At 37.4% G+C, this 24,963-nt stretch overlaps 1 protein-coding gene across 1 annotated transcript in view; it reads right to left on the bottom strand.

Annotated features, from left to right (window-relative positions):
* The window catches only part of Sntg1 (syntrophin gamma 1), a 401,178-nt gene that overhangs the window by 36,328 nt on the left and 339,887 nt on the right, over positions 1-24,963 (bottom strand). The window contains exon 16 of the mRNA XM_052175391.1: positions 6,163-6,273. Coding sequence (XP_052031351.1) covers positions 6,163-6,273 — 111 coding nt within the window. The remainder of the gene's footprint in view (positions 1-6,162; positions 6,274-24,963) is intronic.

Below are 24,963 nucleotides of genomic sequence, written 5' to 3'. Positions count from 1 at the left end.
AAGAATTCTGCACTATAAATCCTGGGAAATTCTTTTGGGGAGACTTTTAAAGATTGCTTCTATTTTCTTATAGGTTATGGGACTATTTAAATGCTTTATCTGATCCCGATTTAATTTGGTTCAAGATATCTGACTAGAAAATCATCCATTTCATCTAGATTTCCTAGTTTTGTTGAATATAGGGTTTTGTAGTAGAATCTAGCTTTTTTTATTTATTCAATTTTTGTTATTATGTCTTCCTTTCATTTGTGATTTTGTTGATTTGGATACTGTCTCTGTGCCCTTTAGTTTGTCTGGCTAAGGTTTTATCTATCTTGTTGATTTTCTCATAGAACCAGCTCCTGATTTTGTTGATACTTTGTATAGTTCTCTTTGTTTCTATTTGATTGATTTCAGCCCTTTGTTAGATTATTTCCTGCCTCTACTCCTCTGGGCTGCATTTGTTTCTTTTTGTTCTAGAACTTTTAGACATGCTGTTAAGCTGCCTGTGCATGTGACCTCCATTTTATTTATGGAAGCATGTAGTGCTGTGTGTTTCCTCTTAGCACTGTGTCCTTGTGTCCCATAAGTTTAGGTTTGCCTTCATTTTCATTAAATGCTTAAAAGTCCTTAATTTCTTTCTTTCTTTACTGACTAACTTACATTGAGTAGTTAGTTGTTCAGCTTCCATATATATTTGAGGACTTTCAGTTGAAATCTTAGTCTGTGGCAATCTGATAGAAATCATGTGATTTCCAGAGTGGTTGTACCTTCTTGCAATCCCACCAGCAGTGGAAGAGTGTTCCTCTTTCTCCACATCATCGCCAACACCTGTTGTCTCCTGAGTTTTTAACCTTAGCCATTCTGACTGGTGTGAGGTAAAATCTTAGGGTTGTTTTGATTTGCATTTCCCTAATGACTAATGATGATGAGCATTTCTTTTTTTTTAGGGGGATTTTTTTTAATTTATTGATATATTTATTTACATTTCAAGTGATTTCCCCTTTTCTGGACCCCCACTCCCCGAAAGTCCCATCAGTCCCCTTCCCTCCCCCTGTTTTCCCACCCAACCCTTACCACTTCCCTGTTCTGATTTTGCTCTATACTGCTTCACTGAGTCTTTTCAGAACAATGATGAGCATTTCTTAAGGTGCTTCTCAGCCATCCAAATTTCTTGTGGTGAAAATTCTTTGTTTAGATCTGCATCCCATTTTTAATAGGGTTATTTGATTCCCTGGGGTCTAACTTCTTGAGTTCCTTGTATATAATGGATATTAGCCCTCTATTGGAGGTAGGGTTGGTGAAGACCTTTTCCCAGTTTGTTGGTTGCCATTTTGTCCTTTTGACAGTGTCCTTTGCCTTACAGAAGCTTTGTAATTTTATGAGGTCTCATTTGTCAATTCTTGATCTTAGAGCATAAGATATTGGTGTTCTGTTCAGGAACTTTTCCCCTGTGCCCATGTCCTCAAGAATTTTCCCCAGTTTCTTTTCTATTAGTTTCAATGTGTCTGGTTTTATGTGGAGGTACTCGATCCACTTGGAGTTGAGCTTAGTACAAGGAGATAAGGATGGATCAATTTGCAATCTTCTGCATGCTGACCTCCAGTGGAACCAGCACCAGTTGTTTAAAAGGCTATCTTTTTTCCACTGGGTCTGGAGGTTCCACAGAAAACTGAACATGACACTACCGGAAGACCCTGCTATACTACTTCTGGGCATATACCCAGAGGATTCCCCAGCATGTAATAAGGGCACATGCTCCACTATGTTCATAGTAGCCTTATTTATAATAGTCAGAAGCTGGAAAGAACCCAGATGTCCCTCAATTGAGGAATGGATACAGATAATGTGTTATATTTACACAACGGAATCCTATTCAGGAATTAAAAACAATGAATTCATGAAATTTGTAGGCAAATGGTTGGAACTGGAAAATATCATCCTAAGTGAGGTAACCCAATCACAAAAGAATATGCATGGAATGCAATCACTGATAAGTGGATATTAACTAGCCCAGAAGCTCTGAATACCCAAGACACAAGTATCATATCAAATGACACATAAAGAAGTAAGGAGAGGGCCCTGATCCTGGAAAGGCCTGATCCAGCATTTAAGGGGAGTACCAGGACAAAGAAAAAGGAGGGAGGTGATTGGAGAATGGGTGTATAGAAGGCTGATGGGACATATGGGGAGGGGGGAACTGGGAAAGGGGAAAGCGTTTTGGAATGTAAACAAAGAATTTAGAAAAGAAAAAAAAATCATGGGATTATGTCAATCTTCTTGGATTGATTGAGGCTTGTTTTGTGTCTGATTGTATGGTCAGTTTTGAAGAAGGTATCATGAGGTGCTGAGAAGAGTATATATTCTTTTATTTTAGGGTGAAATGTGTTGATATCCATTAAGTCCATTTTGTTTGTAACTTCTGCTAGTTTCACTGTGTCTCAGTTTAGTTTCCATGATCTGTCCATTGGTGTGAGTGGGGTGTTAAAGTCTCCTACTATTATTGTGTGAGGTTCAATGTGTGCTTTGAGCTTCATTAGCGTTTCTTTTATAAATGTCATTGCCCTTGCATTTAGGACATAGATGTTCAAAACTGAGCATTCCTTTTGGTGGATTTTTCCTTTAATGTGTATGTAGTGTTCTTCCTTATCTGTTTTGATAACTTTCGGTTGGAAGTCTATTTTATTGGATGCTGGAATTGTTATTCCAGCTTGTTTCTTGAGACCATTGGCTCTGAAATTTTTTTCCAGCCTTTTACTCTGAGGTAGTTTCTGTCTTTGTCACTGTGGTAGGTTTCCTGAGTGCACCAAAATGCTTCATCCTCTTTATGCATCCAATTTGTTTTTCTATGGATTTTCATTGGGAATTCAGTCCACTGATGTTAAGAGATATTAAGGACCAGTGATATTGGCTTCCTGTTATTTTTGCTGTTAAAGGTAGAATTATGCTTGTGATTCTCTTCTTTTTGATTTGTTGTAAGATTAGTTTCTTGGTTTTTTGGGGAGTTGTAGTTATTCTTCTTCTCTTGGAGTGTTCTGTCTATTTTTTTTAGGGCTGGATTTATGGAAAGATATTGTATACATTTCATTTTGTCATATAATATCTTGGTTTCTCAATCCGTAGTAATTGAGAGTTTTGATGGGTATAGTAGTCTTGGTTGGAATTTGTGTTCTCTTAGCATCTTTATATTTACCCAGGATCTTCTGGCTTTTAGAGTATTTGTTGAGAAGTCTGATGTAATTCTGATTGGTTCTCCTTTATATATTAGTTGACCCTTTTCCCTTACTGCTTTTAATATTCTTTTTTCATTTAGTGCATTTTGGTGTTTTGATTATTATGTGATGGGAGGAATTTCTTTTCTGGTCCAATCTACTTGGGGTTCTGTAAGCTTCCTGTATGTTTATGGGCATCTCTTTTTTTAAGTTAGGGAAGTTTCCTTAGATAATTTTGTTGACAATATTTACAAGAACTTTGAGTTGGGAATCTTCACTCTCTTCTATATCTGTTATCCTTAGGCTTGGTCTTTTTCATTGTGTCCTGACATTCCTAGATGTTTTGGGTTAGGAGCTTTTTGCCTTTTACATTTTTTTGAAAGTGTGTTAATGTTTTTTTAAGGTATCTTCTGCCCCTGAGATTATCTCTTCTATCTCTTGTATTCTGTTGAAGATGCTTGCATCTACAACTCCTGATCTCTTTCCTAGGTTTTCTATCTCCAGGGTTGTCTCCCTTTGTGATTTCTTTATTGTTTCTATTTCCAGTTTTAGATCCTGGATAGTTTTGTCAATTACTTCAGCTGTTTGTGTTTTCCTGTAATTCTTTAAGGGTTTTTTGTGTTTCTTCTTTGAAGTCTTCTACCTGCTTACCTGTGTTCTCCTGTATTTATTTAATGGAGTCAACTTATGTCCTTCTTAAAGTCCTCTATCATCATCATGAGTTGCTATTTTAAATCAAAACCTTGCTTTTCCAGTGGGTTAGGTTATCCGGGGCTTACTGTGGTAAGAGAACTGGGTTCTGATGATGCCAGTAGACTTGGTTTCTGTTACTTATGTTTTTGCACTTGCCTTTCACCATGTGGCTGTCTCTGGTCTTGCTGTCTCTGACTGGAACTTGTCCCTCCTGTGAGCCTGTGATCTTAGGTATGTCAGCACTCCTGGGAGACCAGCTCTTTCTAGATGGGATTTGGGTGTGGATAGCTATAAGTGTCAACTCTAGGCCCAGATGGTAACTAGAAGGACCCTGTCACAGGCTGCTCTGCATTTCCTGTGTCCTGTGGGATCCTGGTTGATCCCACTTGGGCCAGGTATTGGAGCAGTTATGGTGGTCTTACCTTATCTTAGATGTGTCAGCACTCCTGGGAGACTAGCTGATTTGGGTATAGAAATGCTATTTTCATTTAAGGCTTTGAAATTAACAAACTTCATCTAGTTGGCAAAGCCAAAGCCCCACATTAATTACAGCTTTTCTTTCTCTAGTTCCATAATGGCTTGTATGTGTTTCAGAATCATTTGCAAACAACTTCTGTATAGGAAAAGTTGAATGTAAGGAATTGCCTTTACAATTATGTTTGAGAACAAAAAAGATACTGAAAATATGTTGGAAGTGACAAGCATCCAATGCACAAGAAAGTGAGTCAAATTTGTTATGTCTTCATAGCTGCACATGTAATTAATAAGAGTCAGTTGAAGAATAAACCTGAGTAGCAATTATTGGACTAACTTAACAATTCTCCCTCATTTGGTAAGTGTTTTGTTAGATCATTAAAAGTTGGTAGAAAAGTAACAACTAAAAATTAAATACTATACTGCTCTTGAAACCTCACTCACATTAGAATATATGCTTTAAAAACATAAGAAATAAATACTCAGCTCTCATACAAATTTTATACTAATATGCATTTTATAGAAACATTAAAAAATCATTATAAAGATTAGTAGAACTGTCAACACAACGGTGTTTCTCTGGTTCTAGGAAGAAAGGGCAGAGCAAGAAACAAAGATGAGAACAATGCAGGGAGGAAGACACATCGAAATGAGGGTCTGGAAACTATAAACCACAAGAAAAGTCAGCAAATAAGACATCTTTCTAACCTCATTAGAATCAAATGCAATGCACGAATGTTGTTACATCCATGTTTTGGAGATGTGAAAGAAAAGGAATAAGTACCTGGTGGAGAAGACTACAGTTACTTCAACCAAGACACATATAAATGAAGGAGAGAGCTCTCCAGAGGGATGCAAGCATAAGAGAGAAAAGGTAGAAAAGGCATGGGTAGATTTATAAGACAAAGTAGGGTCAAAAAGCAAAGCAGGTTTTAAGGAATGCTTCTGGTCCGAACATAAGAGACTACATAAAATGTCACACAGAGCCATGTTCAGGAAAGCTTTGAAAGTCAGCCTCAAATAACCCTGAATTTAGATAAATGATTACAAAAGTAAATTGTGGTGATTTTATTTCATAGACATAAATGTGCATTGGGGTTCTGTGTCACAGGATTAAATTTTCATTTTGTTATTTATTTATTTATTCTTTCTTTTACAGATGAGGAATATTTTTGCGATTTAGTGAAACTCAAACAGTGCTACTGTCAACTCATGATAGGGTAATTGAAATAGATGTATTTTTAATTTTTGCAATATAAATACTTATAAATATAAATGGATTTAAACTTCTATTTAGTTAACAGCAAGTTAACAATATTACTAAATCCTGAAATATTACATAAAAGAATGTGAAAAGTCATTTAGTAATTCATTTTGTTTAAGTCATAATTACATAGCAATTACTCAAGATTTCATTAAAACCACATTATTTTGTGAATTTGTACTCACATTTAAGAATGGATGGATTACTATGACGCAGCTAGTTTTTAAAAGTATTTTAAAATGGAGAACATGCAATATGGCCCCATCAGCACTTAACATGTTATTTTAGTCACACACAATAGTAGTTCATTAAAGATTAAGATTCAGACCAGAATCAGTTGATTATAATTTTTCTGGAGTAAGGCCTTTCCATTAAAATCTGTTGCTAGCCTTAAAGTAAAAGTACTTGAGCATCACAGGGATATTTCAAAATAAGAAAAGAAGATTTGTGTTCATTTGTCTGAAATTTTCTCTCCATTGTGTCTTAATAACACTGACATAATTGGAGATGTATTATATATGGCAGGTTTCTTGTGTTTACCTTTGCTTCAATCTGTTTCGTATCTGGATTCTGAAACAAAAATTTGATTTTGCTTTTGCCGTCATCTGATGAGCCTTTAAGCTGAGAAAATTTATACCTCCAAAGTACAGCCTAAAAGGAGATAGAAATAGAACATGTAAGTCAAAAAAGTAAATGTCTGCATTCAAGTCAAGAAATTATGCAGTTTAAATATAAAAGTTAATCTTACTTAGTAATGTTCCCCAATATCAAAATGTAAATGAAAATGTATGCATCAAAGGCTATCTTTTAAAGTTCATTGTGTCCTTACCATATATAGCAGGTGCCCCCAATGTTTCTCAAATTTATAATTTATTTAAGCAGATTATTCAATAGTACTATCTAGTACTATTTCATCCCCAATAAAGTGAAAAATATCCCCTGTAAAAAATCCCTGTGCATAATCAAAACAACCCTGAGATTTCACCTTACACCAGTAAGAATGGCTAAGGTTAAAAACGCAGGAGACAGCAGGTGTTGGCGAGGATGTGGAGAAAGAGGAACACTCCTTCACTCCTGGTGGATTGTAAGATGGTACAACCACTCTGGAAATCAGTCTGGCGATTCCTAAGAAAACTGGACATGACACTTCCAGAGGACCTGGCTATACCTCTCCTGGGCATATACCCAGAGAATTCCCCAGCATGCAATAAGGACACATGCTCCACTATGTTCATAGCAGCCTTATTTGTAATAGCCAGAAGCTGGAAAGAACCCAGATATCCCCCAATGGAGGAATGGATGCAGAAAATGTGGTATATATACACAATGGAGTACTATTCAGCAATTAAAAACAACGAATTCATGAATTTTTTAGGCAAATGGTTGGAACTGGAAAATATCATCCTAAGCGAGGTAACACAATCACAAAAGAATACACATGGAATGCAATCATTGATAAGTGGATATTAATTAGCCCTGAAACTCAGAATACTGAAGATACAATTAGCACATCAAATGGTTCCCATGAAGAAGGAAGAAGAGGGCCTAATTCTGGAAAGGCTTGATCCAGCATTGTAGGGGAGTACCAGGACAGAGAAAAGGGAGGGGGAAAGATAGAAGAATGGATGGAGAGAAGAGGACTTATGGGACATATAGGGAGGGGGGAACTGGGAAAGGGGAAAGCTGTTGGATTGTAAACAAAGAATATAGAAAAATATATATATTAAAGATTAAAAAAAACTCTGTGCATTATGATTGTCTTATATTGTTCTTGAACCAATAATATTAGTAAAAGTTCCAAGGGTACACCTATGAGTACATAACAAGAAGTGAGTAAACATTCGTGACAAAGTATATATACATACATATATTTACATGAAAAATATAATCAATATTTTATATAATTCTGCTTATTTTTCCCATAATGATTTAGTTCTCTTTAACTGAAAAACTAATCTTACAAGGGAAGGTAGAAGAATACTCCTACATCTCTGGTGGTAGTGGACACAAGAACAACCACTATGGTGGTTCTTTGGAGAAATGAGAATCAATCTCCCTCAATATCTAGCTATACCACTATTGGGCATGTTCCTAAAGGATGCTTCATCCTATCACAAGGACCATTGATCAAACATGTTCTTTGCTGTTGTATTAATAATAGCCTGAAACTGCAGACAATCAGTTGTCCCTCACCAAAGAGTGGGTAAAGAACATGTGGTAAATTTACACACTGGCAAATTACTCAGCTCTTAAAATAGGACATCATGAAATTTGCAAACAAATGATTAGAACTACAAAAATTATGTTTAATTCGTAAACCAGACATTATCATATGTGTTCACTTATGTGTGAATACTAACCATTAATGCAATCTGTTGATTCAAAGAGAATGGGATGCTGAGAAAACCCATAGATCTCTATTGGGGGAAATACAATAAATATGGGGCCAAGGGTGGGTCAAAAATAGAAGGATCACATGGGGTACAGGAGGGAGGGTGGGCTTGAGTGAGGGAATACAGGTAGAGACAGCGAGAAGGGCATTTGAAGAGCAGCAGGGAATCCTAGTGCAATAAAAGCTTCCTGAAATATATAAATGAGATCCTAATGAAGTCTCCAAATAATGAGGATGATGGAAATTCAATTAGCCTTTTCTTGTTACCAAAGCTTCCAGTCTGAGACTAGGCTAGATCCAGGTGAGTTGTTGTCTAAAGTGGTCACATTGAAATTCCCTCCAAACCCAGGCTCCTGCCAAGACTATAGATTCCTATCCAAAAACTGATATCAAGGTGTCATTGCTAAAAACAATACTTACAAAACTCATTGGACATGAAAGGGTAGAGACAGTGCTTATACAGAAACTTTACCTGTGTTCTTGTTATGGAAGTAGATGCTATGTGTGAGCTAGAGGGGATAAAGGACACTAGGAGAATAAGACTCTGAATCAACTGGGCAAAGCTCAAATAAACTCACAGAGACTGAAGCAACAAGCAGAGGGTCTACACATGTCTGTACCAGCTCTTCTGTGTTTATATTTAGCTTTCAAGTTACTACATTTATGGGATTCCTGCATGTGTGAATGAGTGGGTCTCTGACTCTTGTGTACTTTTTGAGTGCTTTTTTTTTTCTCTTATGTTGGTTTAGCTTGCCCAAATTAATGATGTTTTGTTTCATCTTACTATATTCTATTTTGTTAAGAAAACACAGTTGAGACAAAAAATTATTAGCTATCAATTAAAAAAGAAAGGGATAATCATCTAAAATAAAAGCAAGTATTTACTGAAAAAAAGATAATTTCCAGACAAGCACTGCTTTAATGTCTCAGATTTCTCTTGTATCCTAAAGATCAATTAAATTTTATATGCATGCAAGGAATTAGATACAATTTCAATAACCCATATGTTTTGGCCACGAAGGCTTACATGGATAATACGTTTTGTGATTCCTTTCCTCTTGGTATTAGTAATGATTATGTGGCTAGCAATAACTGTACAGTGTATACAAAATAAAAAGGTGGTCTTAAGAAGTCTATGCAACAAAGCTGTGAATTTTCTACTAACTATGGACAGAGTAGAATGCAGAATGCTATTCACAAAAGGTGTTCTTCTAGAAAGGAACTATAACAAGTCAACGAACTTGAAAGCAAGAACATGAAGGAAATGCTATGAGAAAGTATATCTCTGTGAGAAAGTCAAAGGCCTAGGAAGAATATTCTTGGCTCTTTTCACATTATCAAAGATAAGGCATAATACCTGGTGTATTCCATTACTGTACTTACATTTGGTTTAGCTAAATGTAAACATCACCTTGTGTTTTTCCTGCTTTAGTAAGAAAAAATGACAAGTGCTTTGTGTGCATCACTCTTGAGCAGAAACAGTGCTCCAGAAGATCAGCTTATGGTAAAGCAGAATCCTAGTCCCCAGTGACCTTTTGCTTGCCTTAAACATGAATCACCATATAATCATATTTTAAAAATGAAAAACAGTAGACTTGTCAAGAAGTATTCATCTCCAGCAAACAAGATGCTCCTTTTCATAATTCTTGTTACCTTTAACCTAAGTGTTGCCAGTCATATGACATAGTATCTTGTGAACACACAATGTCCCAAATAGTCAAACATTATGACTAGACCAGCATATGTTCCAAAGCAGTATTTTCAGAAATTAGCAGCACCACACTAGTCTGGAGAGCTTGATTAATTAATTTGATGGATTCCAATGCTAAACCTGACATAATGGTTCTAGAGTTGACCCTGAGTTTATACATCTAAGAAACTCACAACTGCTTACATGGAAGCTTGCTGGAGTTTACCCCATATATCAGCTGCTTAAAAAGAAAAAAAACCACTAACACACACAAGATTTTTTTTATAACTTTTCAATTTACACTGTATATGTAGCTAGCTGAGGTTAAATTTGAAAGCGTGTGTGAAAACATGATCACAGACACCTGAACTTGAACATAAAAATACATGTATGATCACAGGTTTCTTAGCTGGAGCATAAAAGCTCATGGAAAAGGTAATCATAGACACCTGAGCGTGGGCATAAATATACTGTATACATTTGATATCAATAAACTAAATAATCCAATAAAAATAGAGTACAGATCTAAATGGAGAATTCTTAAAAGGAAGTTCAAATGACTGAGAGATACTTAAACAAGTGCTCAATACCCTTAGCCATCAATCTCCTTTGAGATTCCATTTGACAACTGTCAGAATGACTAAGTTCAATACCACATGCGACACTCAGGCTTGTGAGGTTGTGGAGCAACGTAAACACTCATCCATTGTTGGTGTAGTGGAAACTGACACCTTCACTATAGAAATCAGTGTGGCAGTTCCTCAGGAAAATAGGAATTGATTTATCTCAAGATATAGCTGTATTATTTTCAGTCATATACACAAAGATCTCTTTATAATAGCCAGGAATTGGAAATAACCTGGATGTTCCTCAACAGATAAATGGATAAAGAAAATGTGGTACATTAGCAGAATATATCATTGCTCCCATTAAAAATAATGAAATTGAGTTGGAGAGATGGTTCAGTGGTTAAAAGCACTAGCTGTTCTTCCAAAAGTACTCAGTTCTATTCTGAACCATCTATAGTGGGATCTGACAGTACTCTCTTCTGTCATGCACACATACATGCAAATATAGCACTCATATATATGAAATACACAAATAAATAAATCTCAAAAAATAATAAAATTGGGGAGGACATAGCTTGCTCTGGTGGGTCCGGCCCAACAGAGCTTAGGTTCCAGTACTGAGACCTATGGCGGGAGCCTTTAGATCTCTGCTTTAGGGTCCAGAACAACCTGGGCTACAACACCACATCTCCAGGACCAGCAAGAGGCCAGAGGGGCACCCGGGAGGCCGGCTGGGAGGAGTCAGTGTGCTCTGGTGAGTCCAGCAGGCCCCGGGTGGGAGGCTTCAGGTGTCTGCTTCGGGATCTGAACAGCCTGGGCCACAGCACCCTGTCTCCAAGCAGTGCAGGAGGTCAGCTGTGCACCAGAGGCCACCTGGGAAGAGTCAGCTTGCACTGGTGAGTCCAGCATTGACAACAAGACCAACTAACACCAGTGAGAACTAGATGGCAAAAGGCAAACACAGGAACGTCACTAACAAAAATTAAGGCAATATGGCAGCATCTGAACCAATTTCTCCTTTAACAGGATGTCCTAGATACCCCATCACACCAGTAAAACAACATTTGGATTTAAAATCTCTGGTCATGATGCTGGTACAGGAACATATGCAGGATATACTTAAAGAAATTCAGGAGAAAATGGATCAAAAGAAAGAAGCCCTTACAAGGGAAACACAAAAAAAATCATTGAAAGAAATTTAGGAGAATACAAAAGCCAGTAAGGAGGAAATGCAAAAATCACTTAAAGAAATACAGGAGAACTTTAGTCAACAGGCTGAGGTCATGAAAGAGAAAACATAAAAATCTCTTAAAGAATTAAAGGAATACACAAACAAGCAAGTGAAGGAGCTAAGCAAAACCATACAGGATCTAAAATCAGAAGTAAAAACAACTAAGAAAACTCAAAGGGAGACAACTTTGGAGATAGAAAACCTTGGGAAGAAATCAGGGGACATAGATGTAAATATCAACAACAGAATACAAGAGATAGAAGAAAGAATCTCAGATGCTGAAGATACCATAGAAACCATGGACTCAACAGTTAAAGGAAATGCAAAATGGAAAAAGCTTGCAACCCAAAACATTCAAGAAATACAGGACACAATGAGAAGGCCAAACCTAAGGATTATAGGCATAGATGAGAGGGAAGATTTACAACTTAAAGGGCTAGCAAATATCTTCAATAAATTTATGGAAGAAAACTTCCCTAACCTAAAGAGAGAGGTGCCCATGAATATACAAGACAGGGCTAATATCCAATATATATAAAGAACTCAAGAAGTTAGACTCCAGAAAACCAAACAACCCTATTAAAAAATGGGGTACAGAGTTAAACAAAGAATTCTCACCTGAAGAACTTCGGATGGCGGAGAAGCATCTTAAAAAATGCTCAACTTCATTAGTCATAAGGGAAATGCAAATCAAAACAACCCTAAGATTTCATCTTACACCAGTCAGAATGGCTAAGATTAAAAATTCAGGAGACAGCAGGTGTTGGAGAGGGTGCGGAGAAAGAGGAACACTCCTCCACTGCTGGTGGGGTTGCAAATTGGTACAACCACTCTGGAAATCAGTCTGGCGGTTCCTCCGAAAACTGGGCACCTCACTTCCAGAAGATCCTGCTATACCACTCCTGGGCATATACCCAGAGGATTCCCCACCATGTAATAAGGATACATGCTCTACTATGTTCATAGCAGCCCTATTTATAATTGCCAGATGCTGTAAAGAACCCAGGTATCCCTCAACAGAAGAGTGGATGCAAAAAATGTGGTATATCTACACAATGGAGTAATATTCAGCCATTAGAAACAATGAATTCATGAAATTCTTAGGCAAATGGATGGAGCTAGAGAACATCATACTAAGTGAGGTAACCCAGACTCAAAAGGTGAATCATGGTATGCACTCACTAATAAGTGGTTATTAACCTAGAAAGCTGGAATACTCAAAACATAATCCACACATCAAATGAGATACAAGAAGAAAGCAGGAGTGGTCCCTGGTTCTGGAAAGACTCAGTGAAACAGTATTTGGCAAAACCAGAACGGGGAAGTGGGAAGGGGTGGGAGGGAGGACAGGGGAAGAGAAGGGGGCTTACTGGACTTTCGGGGAGTGGGGGGGGCTAGAAAAGGGGAAATCATTTGAAATGTAAATAAATTATATCGAATAAAAAATAACAATAAAAAAAAGAAAAAAAAAGAAGAAAAAAAAAAAAAAAAGAAGCCTACAGAACTCCAAACAGACTGGACCAGAACAGAAATACCTCCCGTCACATAATAATCAAAAACCCAAAACTACTAAACAAAGAAAGAATATTAAAGGCAGTAAGAGAAAAAGGCCAAGTAACATATAAAGGAAGACTTATCAGAATCACACCAGACTTCTCACCTGAGACTATGAAAGCTAGAAGATCCTGGGCAGATCTCACGCAGACTCTAAGAGAACACAAATGCCAGCCAAAACTACTATACCCAGCAAAAATCTCAATCACCATAGATGGAAAAACTAACATATTCCATGACAAAACCAAGTTTACCCAATATCTATCCACAAACCCAGCCCTACAAAGGATAATAGGAGGAAAACACCAATACAAGGAGGGAAACTTCACACTGGAAAAACAAGATAGTAACCTTCTTTCATCAAACCCAAAAGAAGTTAACCAATCAAATTTAAAAAATAACATCAAAAATGACAGGAAGTAATAATCACTATTCATTAATATCTCTTAACATCAATGGGCTAAATGCCCCCAACAAAAAGACATAGACTAACCAACTGCATAGGTAAACAGGACGCTGCATTTTGCTGCATACAGAAAACACAACTCAGTGTCAAAGACAAACACTAACTTAGAGTAAAAGGCTGAAAGACAATTTTACAAGCAAATGGTCTCAGGAAACAAGCTGGAGTAGCCATTCTAATATCAGATAAAATTGATTTTCAACCCAAATTCATCAAAAGAGACTCTGAGGGACACTTCTTGCTAGTCAAAGGAAAAATACAACAAGAAGAATTCGCAATCCTGAATATCTATGCTCCAAATGCAAGGGCACCCTCATTCATAAAAGAAACTTTACTAAAGCTCAAAGCACACATTGCACCTAACACAATAATTGTGGGTGACCTCAGCACTGCACTTTCCTCAATGGACCAATCAGGAAAACAGAAACTGAACAGGGACACTGTGAAACTAATTGAAGTTTTGGACCAATTAGATTTAACATATATATGTTATATATATATATATATATATATATATATATATATATATATATATATATATATATAACATTTTATCCTAAAGCAAAAGAATATACCTTTTTCTCAGCACTTCATGGTACCTTCTCCAAAATCGACCATATAATTGGTCACAAGACAGACCTCCACAAATATAAGAAGATCGAACTAATCCCATGCCTCCTATCTGATCACTATGGAGTAAAAGTGGTCTTCAATAGCAACAAAAACAACAGAAATCCCACATATATGTGGAAACTGAACATTCTACTCAATGATACCTTGGTCAAGGAAGAAATAAAGAAAGAAATTAAAGACTTTTTAGAACTTAATGAAAATGAAGACACAACATACCCAAATCTTTGGGACACAATGAAAGCAGTGCTAAGAGGAAAACTCATAGCCCTGAGTGCCTCCAAAAAGAAAATGGAGAGAGCATACACTAACAGCTTAATGACACACCTAAAAGCCCTGGAACAAAAAGAAGCTATTTCACCCAGGAGGAGTAGAAGGCAGGAAATCATTAAACTCAGGGCCGAAATAAATCAAGTAGAAACAAAGAGAACCATACAAAGAATCAACAAAACCAGGAGCTGGTTCTTTGAGAAAATCAACAAGATAGATAAACCCTTAGGCAGACTAACCAAAGAGCACAGAGACAGTATCCAGATTAACAAACTTAGAGATAAAAAGGGAGATACAACAACAGAAACTGAGGAAATTCAAAAAATCATTAGATCCTACTATAAAAGCCTATACTCAACACAACTGGAGAATCTGGAGGAAATGGACTGTTTCCTAGACAGATATCCGACACCAAAACTAAATCAGGATCAAATAGATCATCTAAACAGTCCCATAAAACCTGAAGAAATAAAAAGGGTCATAGAAAGTCTCCCAACCAAAAAGCACGGGACAAGATGGCTTCAGTACAGAATTCTAGCAGACCTTCATAGAAAACCTAACACCAATACTCTTCAAACTATTCCACAAAATAGAAATAGAAGGAACTCTATCCAACTTGTTCTATGAAGCCACAATTACGCTGATACCAAAACCACACAAAGATCCAACAAAGAAAGAGAACATCAGGCCAATTTCCCTTATGAATATTGATGCAAAAAATAATTAATAAAATTCTTGCCAACCGAATCCAAGAACACATCAAAACGATCATCCACGATGGTCAAGTAGGCTTTATCCAGGGATGCAGAGATGGTTCAATATAAGGAAATCCATCAATACTATCCACTACATAAACAAACTCAAAGAAAAAAACCATACAAACATCTCATTAGATGCAGAAAAAGCATTTGACAAAATTCAGCATCCTTTCATGCTAAAAGTCTTGGAAAGAACAGGAATTCAAGGCCCATACCTAAACATAGTAAAAGCAATATACAGCAAACCGGTAGACATGATAGTCTACTTAAGTGACCCGAAAACCTCCACCAGAGAACTCCTACAGCTGATAGACAACTTCAGTAAAGTGGCTGGTTATAAAATCAACTCAAGCCAATCAGTTGCCTTCCTATACTCAAAGGATAAGCAGGCTGTGAAAGAAGTTCAGGAAATGACACCCTTCACTATAGCCACAAACAATATTAAGTATCTTGGTGTGACTCTAATCAAACAAGTGAAAGATCTATATGACAAGAACTTCAGGTCTCTGCAGAAGGAAATCGAAGAAGACATCAGAAAATGGAAAAATCTGCCATGCTTGTGGATTGGCAGGATTAATATAGTTAAAATGGCGTTCTTGCCAAAGCAATCTACAGATTCAACACAATCCCCACCAAAATCCCAACTCAATTCTTCACAGAGTTAGAAAAAGCAATTTTCAAATTCATCTGGACTAACAAAAACCCAGGATAGCTAAAACTATTCTCAACAACAAAAGAAATTCTGGGGAATCAGTATCCCTGACTTCAAGCAATACTACAGAGCAATAGTGGTAAAAACTGCATGGTATTGGCACAGTGATAGACAAGTGGACCAATGGAATAGAATTGAAGATCCAGAAAGGAATCTACACACCTATGGTCACTTGACCTTCGACAAAGGAACTGAAAACATCCAGTGGAAAAAAGATAGCCTTTTCAACAAATAGTGCTGGTTCAATTGGAGGTCAGCATGCAGAAGAATTCTTATCTCTATGTACTCAACTTCACTCCAAGTGGATCAAGGACCTCCATGTAAAACCAGACACACTGAAACTAATAGAAAAGAAACTGGGTAAGACTCTTGAGGACATGTGCACAGGGGAAAAGTTCCTGAACAGAACTCCAATAACTTATGCTCTAAGATCAAGAATTGACAAATGGGACCTCATAAAATTACAAAGTTTCTGAAGGCAAAGGACATTGTTAAAAGGACAAAACAGCAACCATCAATTTGGGAAAGGATATTCACCAACCCTACATCTGATAGAGGGCTAATATCCAATATATACAAAGAACTCAAGAAGTTAGACCCCAGGGAACCAAATAGCCCTATTAAAAAATGGGGTACAAATCTAAACAAAGAATTTTCACCTGAAGAAATTAGGATGGCCGAGAGGCACCTTAAGAAATGCTCAACATCATTAGTCACTAGGGAAATGCAAATCAAAACAACCCTGAGATTCACCTTACAACAGTCAGAATGGCTAAGGTCAAAAACTCAGGAGACAGCAGGTGTTGGCGAGGATGTGGAGAAAGAGGAACACTCCTTCACTGTTGGTGGGGCTGTAGGATTGTACAACCACTTTGGAAATCAGTCTGGCTGTTCCTCAGAAAACTGGACATGACATTTCCAGAGGACCCTGCTATACTTCTTCTGGGCATATACCCAAAGGATTCCCCAGCGTGCAATAAAGACACATGCTCCATTACATTCATAGCAGCCTTATTGAAGCTAGAAAGAACCCAGATGCCCCTCAAAGGAGGAATGGATATAGAAAATGTGGTATATTTACACAATGGAATACTACTCAGCAATTAGAAACAATGAATTCACAAAATTATTAGGCAAATCATTTGATCTGGAAAATATCATCCTAAGTGAGGTAACCCAATCTTCACCATCAGGATAGCTAATTTCATCTTCTTTGTGCATGCCTACTTAACAAACAGGAACCAACAACAACCAACCAAAACATTGGGGCATGTATATATATTCTTCATGTGTAATATGTCCCCAGAATTCCAAATATCACACAATCACAGAAACTATCTGCAGCTGGTAAAAATCACAGAAAATAAATTCCTATTTCTCTGCTTTTTAAAGAAACAATTCTTTAAAGTACAGTTATAGAAAGGACAGATAGATGATTTTAGGAAAAAGAAACAGAAAAGATAGTTATAGATAGATGAATGAAGGGTTTAACAAGTTCAGTTGATGAAAAGGAAGAGAAAAAGGTATATGAGAGGAAATACAGGGAGAGACAGCATAAACAAAGAGTATTTCAAGGGTAGTATAGAAATCTAATAGAGTAGAAAGTTCTTAAGATACATGCATATGTGAAAGCAATTTAAATGAAATTGCCAAATAATGAGGGAAACAGAAACAAAACTGAATACCTCTTATCATCAAAGAGAGTTTTCTGTACAATGATTGTGTTGTTGGTCAAAGAGTCCTGTGGTGGTGTGAATAGGCTTGGCCCAACAAGTGGCATTAGGATGTATGGCCTTGCTGGTATAGGTGTGGCCTTATTAGAAGAAGCATATCATTGTGGAGGTGGACTTTGAGACCTTCCTCCTAGGTTTCTGGAAGTCAATCTTCTAGTTGCTTTTGGAACAAAAGGTAGAATGCTCAGCTCCTCCAGCACCATACTTTACTGCTTCCCATCATAATGATAATGGACTAAACATCTGAACCTCTAATTCAGCCCCAATTAAATGTTGTCCTTAAAAGAGTTGCCTTTGCCATCATGTCTGTTCATAGCAGTAAAAACCAAAGATGGTTCCCATGGGAATTCCCCCCACACCCAGGCCGTTTCCAAGATAACAGGTCACACAACACAAACTAATGATAATTTCCCATTACTGATGACAGCACCTACATTGAACATGGAGTAATTGAGCTTGTGCCTACATGCAGTTAGCATCACTATGTTCAGTGTCTGAACTTGTTAAACTCTTCATTCACTATGATCAAGTAGACTTCATACCAGGGATGCAGGGATGGTTCAATATACAGAAATCCATCAATGTAATCCACTACATAAACAAACTCTAAGGAAAAAAACCACATGGTCATTTAATTAGATGCTGAAAAAGCATTTGGCAAAATTCAACATTCGTTCATTCTAAAAGTCTTGGAAGGATTGGGAATCCAAGGCTCATATCTATCCATAGTAAAATCAGTATACAGCAAACCAGTAGCCAACATTATACTAAATGGGGGGAAACTTGAAGCAATCCCACTAAAATCAGGGATGAGACAAGGCTGTTCTCTCTCTCTCTCTCTCTCTCTCTCTCTCTCTCTCTCTCTCTCTCTCTCTCCCTCTCCTCTCTCTCTCTCTCTCTCTCTCTCTCTCTCTCTCTCTCTCTCTCTCTCTCTCTCTCTCTCTCCCTCTCCCTCTCCCTCTCCCTCTCCCTCTCCCTCTCCCTCTCCCTCTCCCTCTCCCTCTCCCTCTCCTTCTCCCTCTCCCTCTCCCTCTCTTTCCCTCTCTCTCCAAATCTATTCAATCTAGTTCTTGAAGTTCTAGTTAGAGCAATTAGACAACAAAATGAGGTCAAAGGGATACAAATAGGAAAGGAGGAAGTCAAGTTATCACTATTTGCAGATGATATGGTAGTATACTTAAGTGACCCATAAAACCCCACTAGAGAACTCCTACAGCTGATAAATGACTTCAGCAAAGTGGCCAGATATAAAATTAACTCAAGCAAATCAGTAGCCTTCCAATACTCAAAGGATAAACAGGCTAAAAAAAAATTAGGGAAACAACTTCCTTCGAAATAGTCACAAACAATATAAAATATCTTGGGGTGACTCTAACCAACCATGTGAAAGATCTGTATGACAAGAACTTTACTTCTCTGGAGAAATAAATTGAAGAAGACCTCAGAGGATGGAAAGATCTTCCATGCTCTTGGATTGGCAGGATTGATATAGTAAATCAATCCCCATCAAACACAATCCCCATCAAAATCTGAACTCAGTTCTTCATAGAGTTGGAAAGAGAAATTCTCAAAATCAGCTGGAATAACAAAACACCTAGGATAGCCCAAACTATCCTCAACAGTAAAAGAACTTCTGGGGAAATCAGTATCTCTGACCTCAAGCAGTACTACAGAGCAATTGTGTTAAAAAACTGCATGGTATTAGTACAGTGATAGGCAGATTGATCAGTGGAATAGAATTGAAGAACCAGAAATGAAACCTTACACCTATGGTCACTTGATCTTTGACAAAGGAACTACAACCATCCAGTGGAAAAAAAAGATAGGATTTCAACAAATGGTGCTGGCTCATCTGGAGGTCAGCTTGCAGAGAATGTGAATTGATCCATCCTTATCTCCTTGTACTAAGCTCAACTCCAAGTGGATCAAGGACCTCCACATAAAACCAGATGCATTGAAACTATTAGAAAAGAAATTGGGCAGAGCCTTGAGCACATGGGCAGACGGGAATATTTGCTGAACAGAACAGCAATAGTTTATGCTCTAAGATCAAGAACTGACAATTGGGACCTCATAAAACTACTGAGTTTCTGTAAGGCAAAGAACATTGTCAAAAGAGCAAAATGACAACAAAGAAATTTGGAAAATATCTTTACCAACCCTACATCTGACAGAAGGCTTTTATCCAAGATATACAAAGAACTCAAGAAGGTAGACTCCAAAGAGCCAAATAACCCCATTAAAAATGGGGTACAGAGATAAACAAAGATTTTTTTCCCCTGAGGAATACGGAATGGCCCAGAAGTACCTAAAGAAATGTTCAGCATCCTTAGTCATCAGGGAAATGCAAATCAAAACAACCCTGAGATTTCACCTCATACCAGTCAGGATGGCTAAGATTAAAAACTCAAGATCAGGTGCTAGCAAGGATGTAGAGAAAGAGAAACACTCCTACACTGCTGTTGGGGGTGCAAGATGATACAACCACTCTGGAAATCAGTCTGGAGTTTCCTCAGAAAACTAGGCATGATACTTCTGGAGGACCTTGCTATACCACTCCTGGGCATATACTCAGAAGATTCCCCAGCATGTAATAAGGATACATGCTCCACTATGTTCATAGGAGCCCTATTTATAATAGCCAGAAGCTGAAAAGAACCCAGATGTCCCTCAGTGGAGGAATGGATACAGAAAATGTGGTATATATACACAATAGAGTACTATTCAGCCATTAAAAACAATGAATTCATGAAGTTCTTAGACAGTTAGATGGAACTGGAGAATATTATCCTAAGTGAGAAAACCCAGTCACAAAAGAACACTCATGGTATGCATTCACTGATAAACAAATATTAGCCTAGAAGCTTGGAATATCCAAGACACAATTCACATATCAAAGGATGCCCAAGAGGAAGGAAGGGGCAGCCCCTGGTCCTGGAAAGGCTCAGTGTAGCAGTGGAGGGGAATACCAGGACAGGGATGTAGGAAGAAGTGGGTTGGGTAACAGGGGCAGGTAAGAGGGCTTATGGGACTTTCGGGAAGGGGAGATCCAGGAAAGGGGAAATCATTTGAAATGTAAATAAAGAATATATCAAAGAAAAAAAGAAAAAAGAAAATGAAAAAATGCAAATAAAGGCCAGAACTCGGAAAGGCTTTCAGCCCAAGAAAAGCACACACTAAGTTAGAATGAATCTGTACCCCATGAGTCAGTCATGTAGACACTGAAGCAGAGAGAAGTACTTGTTCCTACATAAATCTGTAGACTCCCTCTACAATGTAAAACTATTCACCAAGCCCCAATCTTTGTATCAGATTTTAGGCTTTGTGTCATTTTTTTTATTCCTAATGTTAAGTAGTGGTTATGAAGCACAGTGGATTTATAACAAAAGTGCTTGATAAATAATACAAGGAGTATCATCTATAAAACACAATATAGATAAGACAGGTAACTTAAATTAATAATAGAAGAAAGTAAAGTGAATAACACTATCTAGATTTCAGGGAGGGTCTAAAATCAAGTTCAATCAGAGACTCCAGAATAGAGATTATAGAGCTAAATTTATATACAATTGAGTCGTGATCTGTAGAGAGCCTTATTGAGGTTCCATACCACCTGGCAGGAACTTGACATTGACCAATGTGAAGTGCCTCTCCCAGCCTTTGAGTGGGAACTCCTGTGTTAGCGATAATCCCTTCCATTTAGGGTTGAGAGCTACACGGTGAAGCCCATTGTTCTTCAAGGACCTGCAGTTTTCTGAAAAACACTAGTCATCTGTGGAGCAACTGGTTCTGTGGAGAAACTTCCAGCCTTTGGGGAAGGGTTTTCCCCTGCTTATATATTTGGAGTTTTTCATTAAACTTTTAGACCTTGAATAGCGGGCGTTATCTTGGTCTTCATCTCTTTCCATACATCCCCAGCTTCCCTTCCAGGTAACTCGTTTGATGTAACTGTGGGCAATTACAATGTTCCTAGCTTCTGACATTACTAAAAAGCATATCTCATAAGCAGATGCCCTGAACCTCTGGATCTTTCAATTTTTCTGCTCCCTCTTCTTCAATGTATATATTGAGGTATTCCACAATTCTCCATTTTGATTGCTTGTGGGTATCTTTGGTTGGTTGGTTGGTTAGTTGATTTTGTTTTGTATTGGTCTCCATTTGTTGCAAGAAGTTTCTTGATGCAGGATGAAGACTACATTTATCAGGCTAGATCCTGATGAGGGATGGTCAGGATCTGACTGAGAAGAATGTTTCGATGTGGCCTTATGACCCAATCTTATGGAGATATTTTCTCAATTGTAGTTGCTTCTTCTCAGATAACTTTAGTCTTCAACATATCATCTGGAAATAATTAGCTTTCTTTTTGCCCCATTTTCACTACACTGTCACTTCAGTTCAGCTGTGACCATGTTGAGCTGCAAATATGCTATTCTAGTATATGAACATGTTTTTCTCATTTATATTATTTAGACCATAACCCAAGCCTGTTTACATGGTACTGCAGTATTGAGATATATTCCTAGACCCCAATGTAAGTTTAAAAGGAAAATAGACATTCAAATCATAGTGCAGTGGTGTAATTTTGTTTTCTGTGTATTGTTTTCATGGCTTTTATATCTCAGCACAACACAATGCCAGTCTTGCGACTGATACTGTAAATCATTCTTCTAATTATTCATCCTTTCTTTTTGAACCATTACCACTTAAATGTTAAGGCTTTGGAAACAAACACATTTCTAGAGACAGCTGGATATAAGAGAGAGCATCTTCACTGTGCTACTAAAGATCTTAAGTAGTTTGCTAACTCATTCAAACAGAAGTCTGGGGAATATATTTGGGAACAAATTTTAAGGATGTGTTATGATTCTGGAAGGAACATAAAACTGCATCAGGCTGAATTTATTGATATGGCTCTTCTCAGTGGAAATTCAATGTTTAATATGCAAACTCCTTCAGTTGGAAAAAGTTACTAAAAGTTTGTTTGAGTCATTGGCTGAAGCAACAATCAGATTTTCTGGAGTCTATAGGATACTGGTCTTGAACCTATATTGATTTCAGGAGATCTACAAATATATTTTAGTTGTCCAGTTAAAGTAGAGGCTTTACTATTACTTATTATTTATTATTATTATTTAATTGAGGTTAGATGATTGACGGAGATTTGGCTGAAGTCTGATACACAGTAGGTCCAGTCAGTCTCTAAACTTATCCTGTTGTTATTTACCTAGCCCCAGAATATATCATTGGAATAGATATGCTTAGAAGTTGGCAGAATTCTAACATTGGTTCTGTGACCTGAGGAGAGAGGTCTATTGTGGTAACTAGAAATGCTAACTGAAAGCCTTTAGAATTCAACCTGCTAAAGAAAGTAGTAATTAAAAAAAAATCACATCCCTAGAGAAATTGCAGAAATTAGTGCTACCATCAAGGACTTGAAGGATGCAGGAGTGGATCTCACCACATCTCCATTTTAAGCTCCTGTCTGGCCAGCGCAGAAGATAGGTGGATAATGGAGAATGACAGCTGACTATGGAGAACTCAGTGAGTTAGTGAGTTCAATTAGAGTTGCTGTACCAGATGTAGTGTCCTTACTTGAGTAGATTAACTTATCTCCTGCTATATGGTATGTAGCTATTGAGTCAGCAAAGGCCTTTTTCTTGCTCTATGTCCATAAGCACCAAAAGAAACAATCTGCTTTCAATTTATAAGGCCAGCAATGCACCTTACAGCTTTACCTCAAGGATATATTATAACTCCCCATCCCAATGCCATAACTTAGTTAGAAGGAATCTTGAATATCTATCTCTTCTACAAAATATCCCAATAGTGCACTCACTATATAGACAACATTACACTTACTGTGAGAAATCAACAGGATGTAGCAGCCACTTTGAACTCACTGCTAATACATATGCCCATCAAAGAATGAGAATTAAACCTAACCAAATTCAAGGGGCTTCTACCTTAGTAAAATTCTTATGAGTCTAGTGGTGTGGGACATGCAAAAATATTCCTTCTAAGCTGAAGGATAATTTATTGTGCCTGGACACTCCCACCACCAAGAAACACTATATTTAATGGACCTATTTGGATTCTGAAGGCAGGACATTCCTCACTTCTGTGTGTTACTCCAGCCCATATACCATGTGACTCTGAAATATACCAGCTTCGTGTGGGCACTGGAATAGGAGACTTTTCAGCAGATCTAGGAGACTGTACAGCTGCTCTACCACTTGGACCATATGATTCATCAGACCTGGTTTTATTTCTGCAGACAACTATCCTCTCTTTAAAATAAAGCTCTTGGCCTGCTATTTGGCCCTGCTGGAAACAGTATGTGACAATGGGTGACCCACTTACCCTGATCTGAGCTGCCCATCATAAATTGAATGTCATCTGACCCACGAAGGCAGAGAATTACATGCATCACAGCAGTCTATTATCAAATGGAAGTGATGTATCTGTGATCAGATCAAGCAGGTCCTAAAGTTACTAGCAATTTAAACGAAGAAGATGCTAAATGCTTATAGTATCTATGTCCACTATAATGTTGTCTGCTGCCAAGTATGCATCTATAGTCTCACCTATAATTTCCTATGTTCAGTTAACTGAAAAAGAATGCTAGGGCTTTATATATTGATGTTTCTGCATGTTATTCAGATACCACCCAGAAATGATCAGTTGTAGCATTAAAACCCCATTTCTGGGACAACCTTGAAAAACAATGGTGAAGGAAATCTTCACAGTGGCAGAACTTCAAAATTAATGATCAGCAATGAAGACAATAAAGTTAACAGTGACTTTCTCACATGCAGAGGCCTTGCTTGTACCATGTTCAGAAGACAGGAGCAGCTTATTGCTGTCAGAGTAAATCAAAACAAAAAATAAAAATAATGGATTTAACTATGATTTGGAGACGAATCTTCCAAAGGCCCAAATGTTAAAGGTTCTCCACAAGACCATACTATAGAAGGTGGCTATGTTTTATGACCAGATAAAGTGCTACTTAAGTGCGGAGGCCCTACTAGGAGAAGCTTAGTCATTAAGGCCATGTTCACAAAGGATACAGGGGGCTCTCATCTTTTTCTTCCTGGTCATGCAGTGCTGCCATACTACCAGCTCAGAATAAACGAAGTATTGATTCCTAGACTAGATATAACTCTTACTTATTCAATTAATATGGGAAATTTTCCAAGATTTACCTTCAAATTTATCTTCAAAAACAATACTTATATGCAAATGAATTAATAATTTCAATATAAAGTAAATTAAATGAATTGAAAATATTTATGTCAAGTATTTTTTTAAAAAAATGTATTTATTCATTCACTTTATATCT

Source organism: Apodemus sylvaticus, chromosome 3 (genome assembly GCF_947179515.1).
Source record: "Apodemus sylvaticus chromosome 3, mApoSyl1.1, whole genome shotgun sequence".
Taxonomy (NCBI): Eukaryota; Metazoa; Chordata; class Mammalia; order Rodentia; family Muridae; genus Apodemus; species Apodemus sylvaticus.
The sequence above is the reverse complement of the archived record's forward strand: the minus strand, read 5'-3'. Positions and strand labels throughout refer to the sequence as shown.